Genomic DNA, 14,115 nt, shown 5'->3' with positions numbered 1-14,115 from the left:
CATAATCTCAAAAATAATAATATATCAGGGAATAAAAATGTAAATGGTAACAATAACTATAAAAATACACCTACAAAAATAACAGCGAGAACGAACAGACAACTAGAGACAGTTTCTTAGTCAGTTTGCGCGGGCATAGGTGCTGAGAATTTGGCAAAAAGTAGATTCTGCACTAGTGATGAGTCTGAATGTTGCAACTATAAAAAGAATTTTTCCTCTGAACTTCTGTAAAAGCAGTTGCAGTAGCTGTTTTGCTGCTGCTGTTGTTATAATTTACATTAATATTACGGATAAACAGAGCAAGCCCTCGGCGGTGGCAAAGAGACCCCACAGGTACGGCTCCGTTGGGGATGTGGGGGGGTCCAACCGTCAGCGTGGCAGGGTCAGTCTAAGGCTGCTTCCGTAAGAATGATTTAGACTTAATTTACATACCGTTATAAAATTGTATAAGTAAAACTCAATATAAGGTTATCAGGCTAACTATAAAGCTACATAGTTAGGAAGAAGAAGCATTGTGTAAGGCTGGCAATCGCGTAACAACCTTGGAGAGCTCGGAAGACCCTGCACCGAATTATGGGTATTAATCTTGGTACAAACTCGAACGTTCTCCATCCCGGTACAGATTCGTTCGTTACAGATGAGTACGTGTTACATCGGCGCCATCTCATCAGATGTTAGGCGCTATTTAACTATTTGACGATAAAACGTTTCTTTACGTATCTATCATCAGTGTTCTGATTGCATTACCTGTCATCCATACACCGGCTGTCATTTCTACGATGCTTTTCCCCATGCTGCGTTCCGGTTGCGATGCTTAGTTAGGGTAAAATAGATGTACACTGGCACATGATCCGATGCAGAATCTACGCCGTACTTTGCTCTGATTGTTCAAATGATTAGGTTAGACTTGCTGTTCCCTTAGGTTTTGAAAGGACGTTTTTACGGAAGCGCCCTGACCGACCTTTGCTGCCATGGCGAGTCCCGAGCAGATGTACACTACGATATGAGCGCTTGATGTAGGTGGTTTCCGCTCCACAATTCATAGACAACAAAATCTCGACCAGTCCAAATGTAAAAAAAAACTACAGTCATCGATAATAAAAAATGATTTCTCCGGGTGACCATGTACATATATACGTTGGCATATTACTAGAGTTAAAAAAAAAACACGGTTTTGCCTGATAGGTATGTCAGGATGCACCGACAAATTACGGGACATCCTTTCTGCAACGTGTTTTGTCTCGCGATTCGAGTTTCAGTAATAACAGAATCAAAATCGATTGACGTTTAATCATCGTAAGTTTGTGCAACGCCGCATCATTAGTTAGATCGTTGACATTCATTGTGTTTGCATTGAATCAAAAACACTTCTGTTGCCCTGTTGATAAAGACTTCGTTTGATAGGGTACTTACCCAAAACGTCCAGGTATCCTGTAGAGCTTTTGACGGGTGAGGTATTAATCTGGCACATATAACCGCCCCGATCGCTCTCCTGAACGTTTCGGATGTGTAAGGTAAATATTCGATTGTCAGACGTCGACAAGCTGATCCTATAGTTGCGGCTGATAATCTGCTGGTGCATAGTAAGGATGGCTTTGTCTTCTTCCTTAATCCAGGCGGGCTGTTACACGTCGACGGCCAGTCGGACGAGCCGAGATCGATCCGGACGATCGAAGAGGCGGTACCGAAGGAGCAATTTTAGAAAATTCGTTAGACTGGGTGTGTAATTGTGCAGTAGTAGCGTTCAAATCTTACCCACGACGTCGGGGGTGATGATCGATCAACGAAAACGGCCGCTTGGATGTTGTGCATGTAAAAATGTGATTTTGTGTGTATCTGCCATTAGGAGTATGGACGGTCGCTGCACATGTGCCGTATGAGCGTTATCGTTTTAAATCATTGGTTATCGTCATTGTTCTTATTGCAATGCGGCAACATTATATAGATGACGAGAACACGATTGAAAAGCGAGGAAGCCGAAAGCGCCAGACTCGTTAAGTAAAATAATGAACACGTCCGAAAAATACATAAAGACCTCTTCTCGATCGTACGCTCAACGCTGACCAGGCCAGTCCCTTACAAAGTTGCTAAGTCTATAATCAGTAGAAGCAAACGAGTTAAAAGATAAATAAAATAAACTAATTAACTAAATTGCGTGAGCACCTCCATCCGCACTTAACTTATCATGTGAACGCACACGCTTACTCGTCAATATCTCGATGAAAAAGCGTTAGGGTCCCGCTTTGAGACCTCATACCGATTCGTTTAATGTATATCTATTGGGTTGAATTACCCGCTCATGCTAATAACAGTATCTTTTCTACGATGGAATCAAACCCATCATAAATTATATCTATGATTTAAACACGGAATAAGAATTTGCAATGCGGCCGGCCGTAAATAACTTACAGAGAACGGGATAACTTGGATGTTTACAAAATTTTGTGAACCACTAACTTACCCGAAAGTCACCAAGGTTGTCAATAATGCAGGCTATTTTTGCGTCGCGGCCTCTTGGCACAGTAATATTCTGCACAGGCTCTGCAAACTGTGGGATTACTTCTCCATCCTCTGTATAGTCCCCTGCGTCGTTACCCACCGATTGGTGGCCATGACCGGATAAACCCTGATTATAACCACCGCCTGAAAACAAAAGTGAACACCGGTTTCAATATAGTTGACTATGTAATTGTATTTCTAAAAAAAAATCGTTTTCCTCATATTCATAAAATAAAGCCATATTAAAGATAGACAAACGTCAACGCAAAAAACACCCGTACGAAAATCAAGAGCGCCTAAAAGCATCCGCCAAGTATGCTAAAAAGTCGTCACTGACATTCTCGTTAGGGTTAACAAACGAAACTAACAAAATAGCCCGAGGCACTTTGTGGTGCAAAGACAGTATACAAGTCCGCGTTTCTTTCTTCCTCTCTTCTGTTACATCAAGTGTCACCAATCACCACGACTGCTTCTATAGCCAATATAGAACCATCAATAGTGACTCTAGCCCAGGACCTGACTAGATTTAGCCCTATTCAGGAAGGCTATGGGGAAACGTGGGGCGATGTTTGTCCAGCTGGTGGCACGTACGTCACTTTCTCCTTTTCTCTATTTGTCTTTTTTCCCATTCACAACCACTATCACCTACAGCAACGACACGGGACGAGGCTTCCTGCCCCCTTTTATGCCCCAGCCACATAGCTAGCTCGCTGTACAGAGGCCAACCATCATCAACAATACCTACTTAGATAGACCAAGTACAGAGACACACATATATACATAAAGGCGTACATACACTTAGGTAGTCATTATCATCAGTAAGGCCAGGATCAGACACGGCAATAGCAAAAACAGCTGTCAGCCATGATAATGATCATCATTATAATGGTGGCAAAGAAGGTACTGGTGTTGCGCGTTTCCATTTGCGTGTCCTGTACTACACCGTTCGTTGTTGATGTGCTGTGTTCTTTCTCCCTTATTCTATCGCGCGCTCTATTGTAGGAAAAGGCTCTGTATCTCCTCCAGCGCCTACGTTCTCCTGTCTTTCTCGAGAAGCCCCTGTATTTTATATTCGAATTAAAAGAGGATATCTGATCCTCTCCAAACCGAAGTGGTGATAGAAGAACCAAAGTGTGATCATACTGCTGTCCCACCTGCTGCTACTGCTGCCGGTCGAAAAGGTCGAGGTGTCCAAAGATCCAGAATGAAATGAAACCTGCTGCGTGGAGTGTGACCGGCCCGCCAGTCGGCCAACCGATCGAGCTGATTAGCAGGCCGCTGCGGCAATAGGATTGTAGGAAAGAGTCGCGAAGGAGATTGGCAGACATTTAGTTTGGACGAGGGGCTACGAAATGGAAGGTACCGTAGGGATGTCTGGGTGTCACGTCTGGCTAGAAGGGCTTGTCGCTCAGAACGAGGTTTCAATTTGCGTGCCACGCCTGCAGTCGTTCCCTCGGCCATCGCAACAGCCACCTCTACATAGCGTTCGCAGTGCTAGCACACAGGTAGGACCAGCCACGGAAAGACCCACTGTTACGAGGCTGCTGCTATGAGCGCCAACGTTAGTCTTTTCGGTTTGGCTGTGGCTTGTCGACAATTCTCTATATTTTATTCGAGCCCAACAGAAGCGAAAGAAACCTTTCCTCTGTTGGAGCCCTTATTTACTTGTTTTTGACCAACGGATTTGTCACGTATTGACCTGTTGCCACCCTTTGCTGATTCTATTATAGCAAATAACAGAACGGGCCGAACGGTGAATGAGTCGAAGTAAATATGTAGTCGTTTCTTAGGATGCCTCCCTATAACGCAAAAAGAGAAAGGCTAGAAAAAGGAGGTTTCGCTGGAAGGCAAAGAGGATTTTTGGCTTAGTTAACATAGGGAAATGACTTTTAACTCATAAGAAGATAATAGCACGTAGAGCTGACACAAGCAAAATCTTTTGGGCTCGGCAGGTTTTTGCTTCGGAGTTGTCAAGTCATGCCACCTTAGCAGCAAATGGCTACTGCTACATAATTTCGAAAAGTTAACTGTCGCTGCACACATCTATATACATGTAAATAAACATTAATGACTGAAAGAAATAATGAAATCTAACATTTTAGAATAACTTTAACACTGAATTACTACGAGCTTTGAGCATTAGTTACGAAATGCGATCATTCACAGATGTCGCTGGGGGTTTGAAATTCTCGTAAAATCACAGTGATTTAAATGATGAGCTTCAGCAAACAGAAGGTATCAATAAACAGTTTTTCCTTAAGAGTGACAGCGTAACAAGTGGTCTCTACAGTAAGGTTTTACAATAACTGCACGCCTCCGAATAGGTTCTACGTCTCGTCATATCATTTTGGCTAACTCTCATTAGGTGGTCAATTGTCATCATTATATCACTGATACAAACACTCCAGCTAACTGTGACGTGGCAGCAAAGCTCTCTTATCAAATCAATTAAGTGGGTGCTTATTGCTTTTAAACGTGCTTCCAAATGCCCTATACATTAAGCGACACGGACACAAGCATCCGCAACAGGGATCAATCGCTTACTTATTCCACTGCCGATCGATGACTTCAGAGCATACTGTTTGACTACTCTAGATGAATTCGTTCCATGTATGTGCAAAGCTCGTAATTGTACAGGAACGCTGTAGCATTCCGTTCACTCGGACGAGGCCTAGTGGTACCCCGCTCTATTTGACTTTTCAACCACGCTTCGTTTCTCTGATGCTACCAATGTACTACGTACTGCTCGAACGAGACCCCTACACACATCGGCATACACGTAGCTTACTTAGCGTATCGACTACTTTGTTTTTGGTAATTAGGGATTTTACTAAAATTAATTTTATCATCCAATAGCATCTACCGATGTTGTATAGACGCTCGCGTGTGTTGATGACTGATCTAAGCCTAATAATGATTTCGTTAGCAAAATGTAAATCCAAGTAGTTGTTCCTATTTTCGTGGCTAGACCGTATACATTATCTTTAAATTTAGTTGTAAGCTATTCCCTAGTAGTCCTTTCGTGACAGATTAAATCCAATGTCACGGCGATAACGGCATCGGCCGTTAGATTCGACTCATTTGATATTGAAATAATCTTGCTGGCCAGCACAGCTTCAATGAGTTCGACACTTTTCCGCCCGATGTTCTTCTTCTTAATACCACCTTATTTTCCCAGCCTAACCTCTGCTGAGGTGAAATACAATAGCGTGATGTTTCGATTCGCCCCTTTATCTGCACCTAGTTCTGAGGCCCGGATGGCCGCAAAGTTCCTGGGCACGTTCCTGTTTCTCGTATATTTCCCCTTTTTGCTCTCATCTCTGCGTTGCGCCTTTCGTTCTTATTTTCTTTGTCTCTTCTCTAACCGATGTGCCGTCCATAGCAGTCCCACTTCTCGTTCCAACTGATAGCCCTCCCCAGCACAACAGCGCTTTCCACCGTGAAGATAGACGAAACGAACCCAGCTAATGCCCTCCTTTCCCTGATTTTTGTCGTTTATCCTTTCCTCTTTTCTTCTGCTCCAGCAACCGAATGAAAAATTCCCCAGACCGACAGCAGCGGCTTTCTTTTTTTCTTGTCGCTTCTTTTTAACGAACGCGTAACGGGTTCACCTATTCTACCCAGCTTCTCGATACTTAAACCGCATAAGACGTTTCGTCTTCTGTTTCTCTCCCTCATCTTCTCTGTCTGCACTCGCCCTTGGACTCTTTTTCTTTGGTCTATGGTAAAACAGTCGTCGTCTTGAACCTTTGTCTTTACCTCACTCTCGGCTTGGCGGCAGTTCGTAGCGCCGACAACCAACCTCCTCCACTAGCAAATTGAATTCTACCTGCTAATACGAGTTGTCTCCTCCTATAAACCCATCGCTGCTAGCTTTACGGAGCTGCCGAGGACAAGAGCTAGAGTAGTAGCCATTACGAGCTTTATCCACGCATGCCCAATAGTCGGAATAAGGATACGCGCACGAGTCCAAGGCAGATGTAATAGGAAGATGAGGTTATGGAGTGCACCGATAGAAGACCTCGCAGGACGAAATGCAGCTCCTGTACAGAAAGGTAACCGTATAGTTGTGTCTGAGGTATCACCGCTCAACTGTACTATCGACCAATTTAGTTTCTCTCCTACAGCAGTATATTTAGTCATCTGTATAGAGATCCGTCTACCTATTGTATCTTTGGCGCTCCTTCCAAACATTGTACTGCGTGATTCTCGAGTCCAATACAATCTTTTCCCGCAGGTGAGCTTGTACGTGAGATCAGTGCGATTTGTCGCTTTTTGTTTGAGGTTGATAGGTGCAATTTCACATTTGGCCCGTCCTAGAACCACCGAAATGAGCTGACATAAACTGTCACCCATTCTGATAATCCTAACCGCGTGCAGTGATTTACCTACAAACCGTATGTACATACACTTACAGATCGGCCTGACGGAGTGGCGGCAATACATGAATTTCAAGCATCTGACGCTGCCTGAGCTGCGTTGCATTATGAATCGTGTGTGAAGAATACTTTACATTGATGTTATCACGAGAAAGGAAAACCTGCATGGTAACTGTTCACGAACGTTAGGAACGTATGGAAACTCTATGTTAGATACTGGTCGTAAATATAATACCCGTACTGGGGTAATCAGCCGTCTCAAGTATGGAACTTTCGAACGTTAAGAAGAACGGAGTATTTATTTATTTTTAGCATGCGAAGCGAACGACATCAGAGTAAGGATTACGAAGCTAGGGAAATCGGTTACCGGCCGTCGTTTACTCACTATCTACGATGGAATTTATTTAATATCTACTATCTCAGCCAGGTTGTCATCGTAGCAACAATATCAACCCCCGCCGCCATCAAGTTCGTTTGAGGGCACTCAAACTTCCACTACGGCGTGTGATTCGGAGCAGGCCGCTGTTGGCCGCTTTTCTGGTAGGCAAGCCGAAAAGCTACTGCTTGTTGAGCAACGTTGTCTCGGTAGAAGCTTCCTGGATATTGCTCCGACGAACGAATAGATTATTGCCCACTTGAAGGTCGTTAATAAGTTACGTTGCTTCACGATATTTTGTTCAAGATCAGGAGATAGCAGTTGGCCGGCTGGATAGTTCAAGGAACGATTATGCTCCTAAAGTAGATGTCTTGTCACTACTTACTGTCTCGGTCCCGTTTAATAACATATATCAGTGATGTTAGAGTTAAACAAGGGGCAAGGAATGCGGAGATATTCGTGAACTTCACAGCTGTTGATCCGTTCTCAGTAATAAATGTCTACCAATAACGCTATTTTTTGTACATCCGACAACATTCAAAGCGCGTTCCAACCCTTTTTTTTTGCTCTTACGTAAAAATATTTTAATACGCATATTAATCTTAGTCAAATAGTGAGAAACATTGTCATAATATATGTGTAAATAACATATGACTGCACAAAAAAATTACCGTTAAGTATCACAGCTAAATAAACGGTTAATGCTCGAACTCCTGTATTCTGAATCGAAGTTTCTCGATTATTTTATTGCTTTAAGCGCAACGGAGACTCTATACCGGGTTAATTTGAGGACACTTATCAACTTGAAAATGGTCAGTACAACTCTTAGTGTATTCCCTAGCGATGTCATATTTAGGCCATCACGAGGTCTTAGGTGTCCGATGTCCACTACACGTGTGTTTTTCCTTCGAGATCATATGGACCGATGGTGTTGTGTGGGCGTATTCTCCAGAGATTTCCCTTGATCTACTCATTCTAATTCAGGGTTGGTGTCAAAGGCCTAGTCAATATTCCAAATGAGTAATACCCATCAGATTGATCGAGACGTTGCCAAACGCAGTTGGAGAGTAGACTTTCAACAGTTTGGCACCCCCTAAAACACAAACATGTACATAGCCCACCTTATTACGCTATATTGTATTTCAATAAATAATATTTAATCAATATATTATGGGTTACAATTACATAATTATGGGTTACAGCGCAAGCTATATACATATATACATAGCTGTTCATGTCAGTGTTGGCGACTCACGAAACGTTTAAGCCCTTTAGTTGAATGCAACCTTCTTCACATGCTGTACGTACAATTATATTGACAAAGTGAATCCCATCGTATCCATGGAGCATGCCTTTACTGTGTTGTCTTTACGTCAGTGTTTTAACAAGATTTCACATTTGATGCTGCACTGATTTTTACCGAGTTAACTAGCTAACAGAGCAAGCCTCAATAAGATAAGAAAACCGTTGCTGACATCGCATGAAGTCACATGGCAGCAATCGGCCTTCTCGGCATCCCTCCAAGGTAACAATATCACCAAAAAAGCAGGTATAACACAGAACACCAAATCTGTGGATTATCGGCATTGTGTCTGGCGGTGACATTGTGTCCGATTGGTGATCTGCTCTTGGCGCTGCCTTTGCCGATTGGCTGATTACATGAATTACTACCCCGCCACGCCCTAACACAGCCACCTTACTTTTCTCTCTCAGAGCCCTACTTCTCTAACTAAGCGTTTGCTTGCAGGCCTAGCTAGTAGGACCATGGATAAGGCAAGCCAGGACGGACAGGACGCCTACAAGGACAGAGCAACGTGTTGTACCTACCACCTACAGTTTCGTACTCAAAGCCGTGAGCGAAGTATCGTGAGCTCGAACCAATTTCACTGTTGGTTTCGTTCTTGCGAGAAGATGGAGGTAAAAGGAGTGATGACATCTTGGCAAATAGGACACGGCCGAACTATCTCATTGTACGGACTCAGTTGGAAGGATTCGCTAGTCAACCTGAAGCCAGTGAGCCAGTAACACATTGTGTATTCGCCGGTCCAGGTCGCTGTGGATCCGTTGGATTTGAGCTTGTCTCTATACATTCTTGGAGACGGATCTATGTAAAGTAACGGCAGTGGGCCGTCTTGGGCGAGCCAATGGGGATCGGGAAGCAGCGAATGACGTCTTGTCAAAAGCGGGCAACGCGATCTCCACCCTGTTCTAGCGTGCAAGAAGTGGACCTACATAGTTAACGGGGCCAACCGATATACTGTTAGAACAGGCTGGCCGAGAACTGGTTCGCTCTGCCCGTCTCCTTCATCTACCCCATAAACCTCCCCATTCCCCTCGTCATCCGGCTCCTTTCCCCTTGAGAATCTCGCGTTCGCGGAGTACCAGCCATCATGATGCTGCTGCTGCTGCTGGTGGCGATACGACCAAAACGCCACCATCCGTGGCCGCTGGCACAACTGGTAGAGTTGACTGGTCTCCTCGACTGTGCTCAGCCAATATAAGTTCTGAGGCCGACCAACTATAACCGAGGACCGGAGAGCTGCATAGTGAGTTAGTGGTCTAAGTCACAAAATCTTTCAGCGGCGCTGTTCGAGACGTAAGCAAAGACTGGGCTGTTTGGAGGGTTTTGAAGGCGGAGGAGTCTTCAACAGGGCGTGGTAATACGAAGAACAAAGCCACAAGGTGGTCCTGCTTGCCGCTTGCCCAGTTCCTACCTAACTGGTTGGATCGGTCTGAGCACGAGGACTAACTGCTCGGCCTACTTTGGCTCTCATGAGTATGCTGCCGCATTGGTACCACGCCAACGCTGCCACTACGAACTAATGGTGGTACAAGCGTGCTGCTACTGCCTCGAATGCTATCTTCCCCGTCCCTCGGCAATTCTCCAATGCGACCACGACTACCCTTCCCCGGCTTCGGCCACGAACAAATGAGACCCTTACCAACGATAACTCCCGCCCTCCCTCCGATGAAAACCCATCGGATAGGATAGATAGATAGACAGGCCTTAAATCAACCACTAGAGCCTCGCTAGTCAACCTCCGGTAAGTCGTTGGCTTTTTGGCTTGCTTACTTGGCATAGTCATCACTGTTTCGATGGTTTGGATCGATGGGGCTCCGGTCGACTACAGATTGGCACCGACAATCGAGAGCTAACCAAGCAGCCTTGCAGAGCTGACCTCTGAATAGATAATATATTACACCAGCTCTATCAAGCAGACACTACTAGCTAGTTGTCCTCTTACCCCGTACCTTCACCTCTGCCCTCTTCGAAGCCTTGGTTGGCTTCAGCTGGCTCTCAGGAATTCTGGATCAACGACAGTGGCCCGCCTAATCGCGCTACCCCGAAAGAACGCTTATGCCATAATATAACATGAGTTTGGCACGGGACGAATTGCTTACTCCTTCTAGAGGCTACAGGCGCGTGCCTGCTCATGCAAGCGAGCATGTACGAGGCGAAGGTACGTTAACTGCAATGTTTTTGCTTCGACGCTGCTTACTGTGATAATACGTACAAGCAGGCTTCTCCTCCTAGGCGAAGCAAGTTAAGATTAGGCTAGGTAAGGTTGTGGCACTTTAACCATCCTAGCTCAGGTATCACCTGCTTGCTCAACAACTGCTGAGTCTTAAGTAGCAACAGGGACTCAAACAACGATGAGCGTCCCCTTATGTCCCTTCACGCGTATCCCCTTGTACGTAAAGGGCCTTCCGGCGCAGAAAGAAGGCCATAAGTGCGCAGTGCCGAGCAAGATGCGAGAAAAGCTGAGACACACTACATGAAGAAATGAGGGGACAAGTAAGTCCTTCATCGTCCTTATGTGAACAAGACTAATGGTAGCTTCGTTGACTCCTCAAGCCTCTTCTGCGTTAGTGCACATTGTAAAGTGGCCGTCTGCAAACCTATTTGGCCCTATTCGCTTATTCTCGCTGATAACGACAACAACAAAAACAACGCAGCAATACTTCTAATGCTGTTCAGTGTTCTTATTGAACACAATGATGCCTCGATATTATCGCAAGAGGGTGCTCCGGGTCGTGTTACTGCTATGTCGTATCCCTGACAGTCGCCTGAACCATAGCTTTGACGATATTACATGCTAATCCCGAATGTGTACGTCATTCTAGAATATCATTACTGGACACCGCCTGAACAAATGTCCGGTATCCTTACCGGAAATTTGTTCAGACGAAACCTTACCAATGTATGCCCGTTCTGCTTACGAAGCTAACGTTTTGATCGATATCTAAATTCTATATTATGCGTATACCAACTTTGTCAATTGTACCGATATGTACGATAACTTAGCAGCTTTCTGCATCTTCTATGCGAATAAAGCTCTATTGGTGCAGCTATGATGAAAGTAGAGCTAGTATGATTTATACTAGAGACATCATGCCATGCGGTAACCCCAGAAGAAAAAAGCTACATCAATAGTGCGCGCTATGTGTACGAGAGGGTATCGGCCTGAAAGCGCAAGACTCCGGGTATTAGCCTAAGCGTGCGGAAGCGATATTGCTATGGCCTATCGATTTAACGTGTAACCAAAACCGAGCATTTATCATTACTGTTCAGGTATCAACACTCCATGATTTCAAACAGCGATATCAAAACCTATAAAGTCAACTTATGCCCATATCTAACAACAGGTCCGATCAGATAATTCCAACGGAGTGATGTTCTAGTAAAATAAACTATCACAGGTTCTTGCGCGTGTTTAACACGCTAACCGCTGTGCTTTCCTTTGTAAATTGTCGGCTGTTTTCCACGTCGCTGGAAGTTTCAGCGACAAACACTCGACAGTGAAAGGTTGTCGTGAGAGGTAAACGCTTATCACTCGTTGATGTCGCAGGAGTACGTTGAGGATTCAAGGACTGTTTTTTTTTTTGGTATGCATTTTTGGTATGCCATATGGTAGGAAAGACTGGACACATTTTTTACGTTTCGAATATTGCTCCATTGTGTCCTTTACCATACTCACCTACTGGCAATAATGGATATAAGCTAGTAGATAGCAAGGTAAAGGTTGATGGATGTCAAGAGAAATGGCTCCGGTACAATCGTTATGCTTAATACTTGTTACGCCTACAATGCTTACCTAGATATCGTATCGTGATATGCAGTATCGTGACAGACTCAGTTGTCAAAAAGTTCGCGGTTTTCAAGCCAAAATTGAAGCAAGTTTTCAAAGTTTCAAGACAATATTTCGAAATGAGAGATGCATTACTTCAATCCATAGCTTTCTGCCATTTTTCTGATAACATCATAACCCCATCACTACTGAAAAAGATTGAGATAAGTTTTTTTTTAACATACCTTCATTAAAATTAAGTTAACACGATTAACAGAGTTTCGCTAGAGGTCCAACTAAATAATAAGCTGATGGTTCAAAATCTTAGCTGTATAGCAGATACATTAAATTTTTCCGTACTTTTTTCCGTGAATTTTTGTCGAGTAGCTAAAAATAAACGCATTCTGTTATTATCGTGCTAGAAGATTCTCCTACCAGTTCTGATAGGTGTTTGTTAATGGTTTATTATTAACTGATGACAGTAAGGCTTCTTCAATCCTATCAAACACTTAATACTACTTTTTTAAAATCAATTCTGGCCACAGAGCATTTATTTTTTAGGTTTTTCGCGCATTACTGTCGTATGTTATCAATCCTTCATCATTAATATTCAATCGTTTCGGAAATTTCATTGTATTTGTTATAGAGTTTTGCAGATTAAAGTATAAAGGGGTAAATTATTATGTGTGAATTAGTGTAGCATTCAAACGTGGACGTCGTTCTCGTAGTCAGTTTTAGGTCAGGAGTGTTTAGTGGTGGACCCTTAGCTTCTTGGTGATGTCACGGCCACGTGTCAATCTTGCTCAACTTTGACATTCATTTCATTAACTTTTCTATAATTTGTCGACCGCTGCGAGGAACATCTTTCACATCAAAGTTTCCAGAAAAAAAAGCGACAGAGCTATCTTTAGGTCGCTTCTTTTAACAACGCATCTTGTACATACATAGCATATACTTTTCTATGAGCTAGCATTTTATACAGGAAACGTAATAAGGAATTTCTCTCAACGAGAAATGTATTATATTCAAATACCTTATCTTGTAAAGGCACCTTAATAATTTTTTGCACATATCTACAGTCAGACTTCAGCTTTTAAACGATACTAACGCTGAGCTGATAGTAGCTTACGTATACGACTTCAGAGCCATTTAGCTAAGGACACCGTCAATATTTTTTGACAACTCAACATCACAGACGGGACGCCACGGATCACTAACCAATGTGTTATACCCTCTGCAACGCTGCTGCTAGAGGTCAGAGATTAATCCGTGCCGATACAAAGCATCACTGTCCAATCCTTTTGATGCATTCGCTCAATAGCATCGCTCATCCGGTTTGCAAAATTGTCCCTTTAGGTCTATCTATTAGTGCCAGTTTCTGAGTCCATTTTCACTTGGCTTACGTTGAGTCCTGCAGACAGACAACATTCTCTGCCCCGTCTGTGAATAGCCTATCACACTGAATGAATGTACATGTGGTAATCGTATCTAGATCTATACGCTTACACGCATGTAAAGGGCAGAGAAAGGAGGGAGTCAGTAAATAAACTTACCACCGAAGAGACAAACATGATCGAAAGATCGCAATGACTAAACACAATGCTTTACATACTACCCGATCTGTTATTAACTTGATTCTGAATACTGTTGCCAGTACAGCTGTGATTAGAAACGGGCAAATGCTAGCTAGCTCGGTTACTTTTGAGTTACTTACCTGCCACGTCGTATGGCAGCATTGTAAAAAGCGATACTGATAACAGACAAGAGGAGCGTTCTCGTACTTGCAGTCACG

General features: G+C 43.6%; 1 protein-coding gene across 3 annotated transcripts in view; it reads right to left on the bottom strand.

Moving 5' to 3' along the window:
* Window positions 1–14,115, bottom strand: part of LOC111264695 (lachesin) — a 132,540-nt gene that overhangs the window by 39,210 nt on the left and 79,215 nt on the right. For all 3 annotated transcript variants that reach the window (XM_086970157.1, XM_086970158.1, XM_086970159.1), the window contains 2 exons: window positions 2,462–2,643; window positions 1,414–1,621 (listed from right to left, as the gene is read on the bottom strand). In XM_086970157.1, the coding sequence (XP_086826283.1) occupies window positions 1,414–1,621; window positions 2,462–2,643 (390 nt within the window). The remainder of the gene's footprint in view (window positions 1–1,413; window positions 1,622–2,461; window positions 2,644–14,115) is intronic.

Source organism: Varroa jacobsoni, unplaced genomic scaffold (genome assembly GCF_002532875.2).
Source record: "Varroa jacobsoni isolate VJ856 unplaced genomic scaffold, vjacob_1.0 scaffold_886, whole genome shotgun sequence".
Lineage (NCBI taxonomy): Eukaryota > Metazoa > Arthropoda > Arachnida > Mesostigmata > Varroidae > Varroa > Varroa jacobsoni.
The sequence above is the reverse complement of the archived record's forward strand: the minus strand, read 5'-3'. Positions and strand labels throughout refer to the sequence as shown.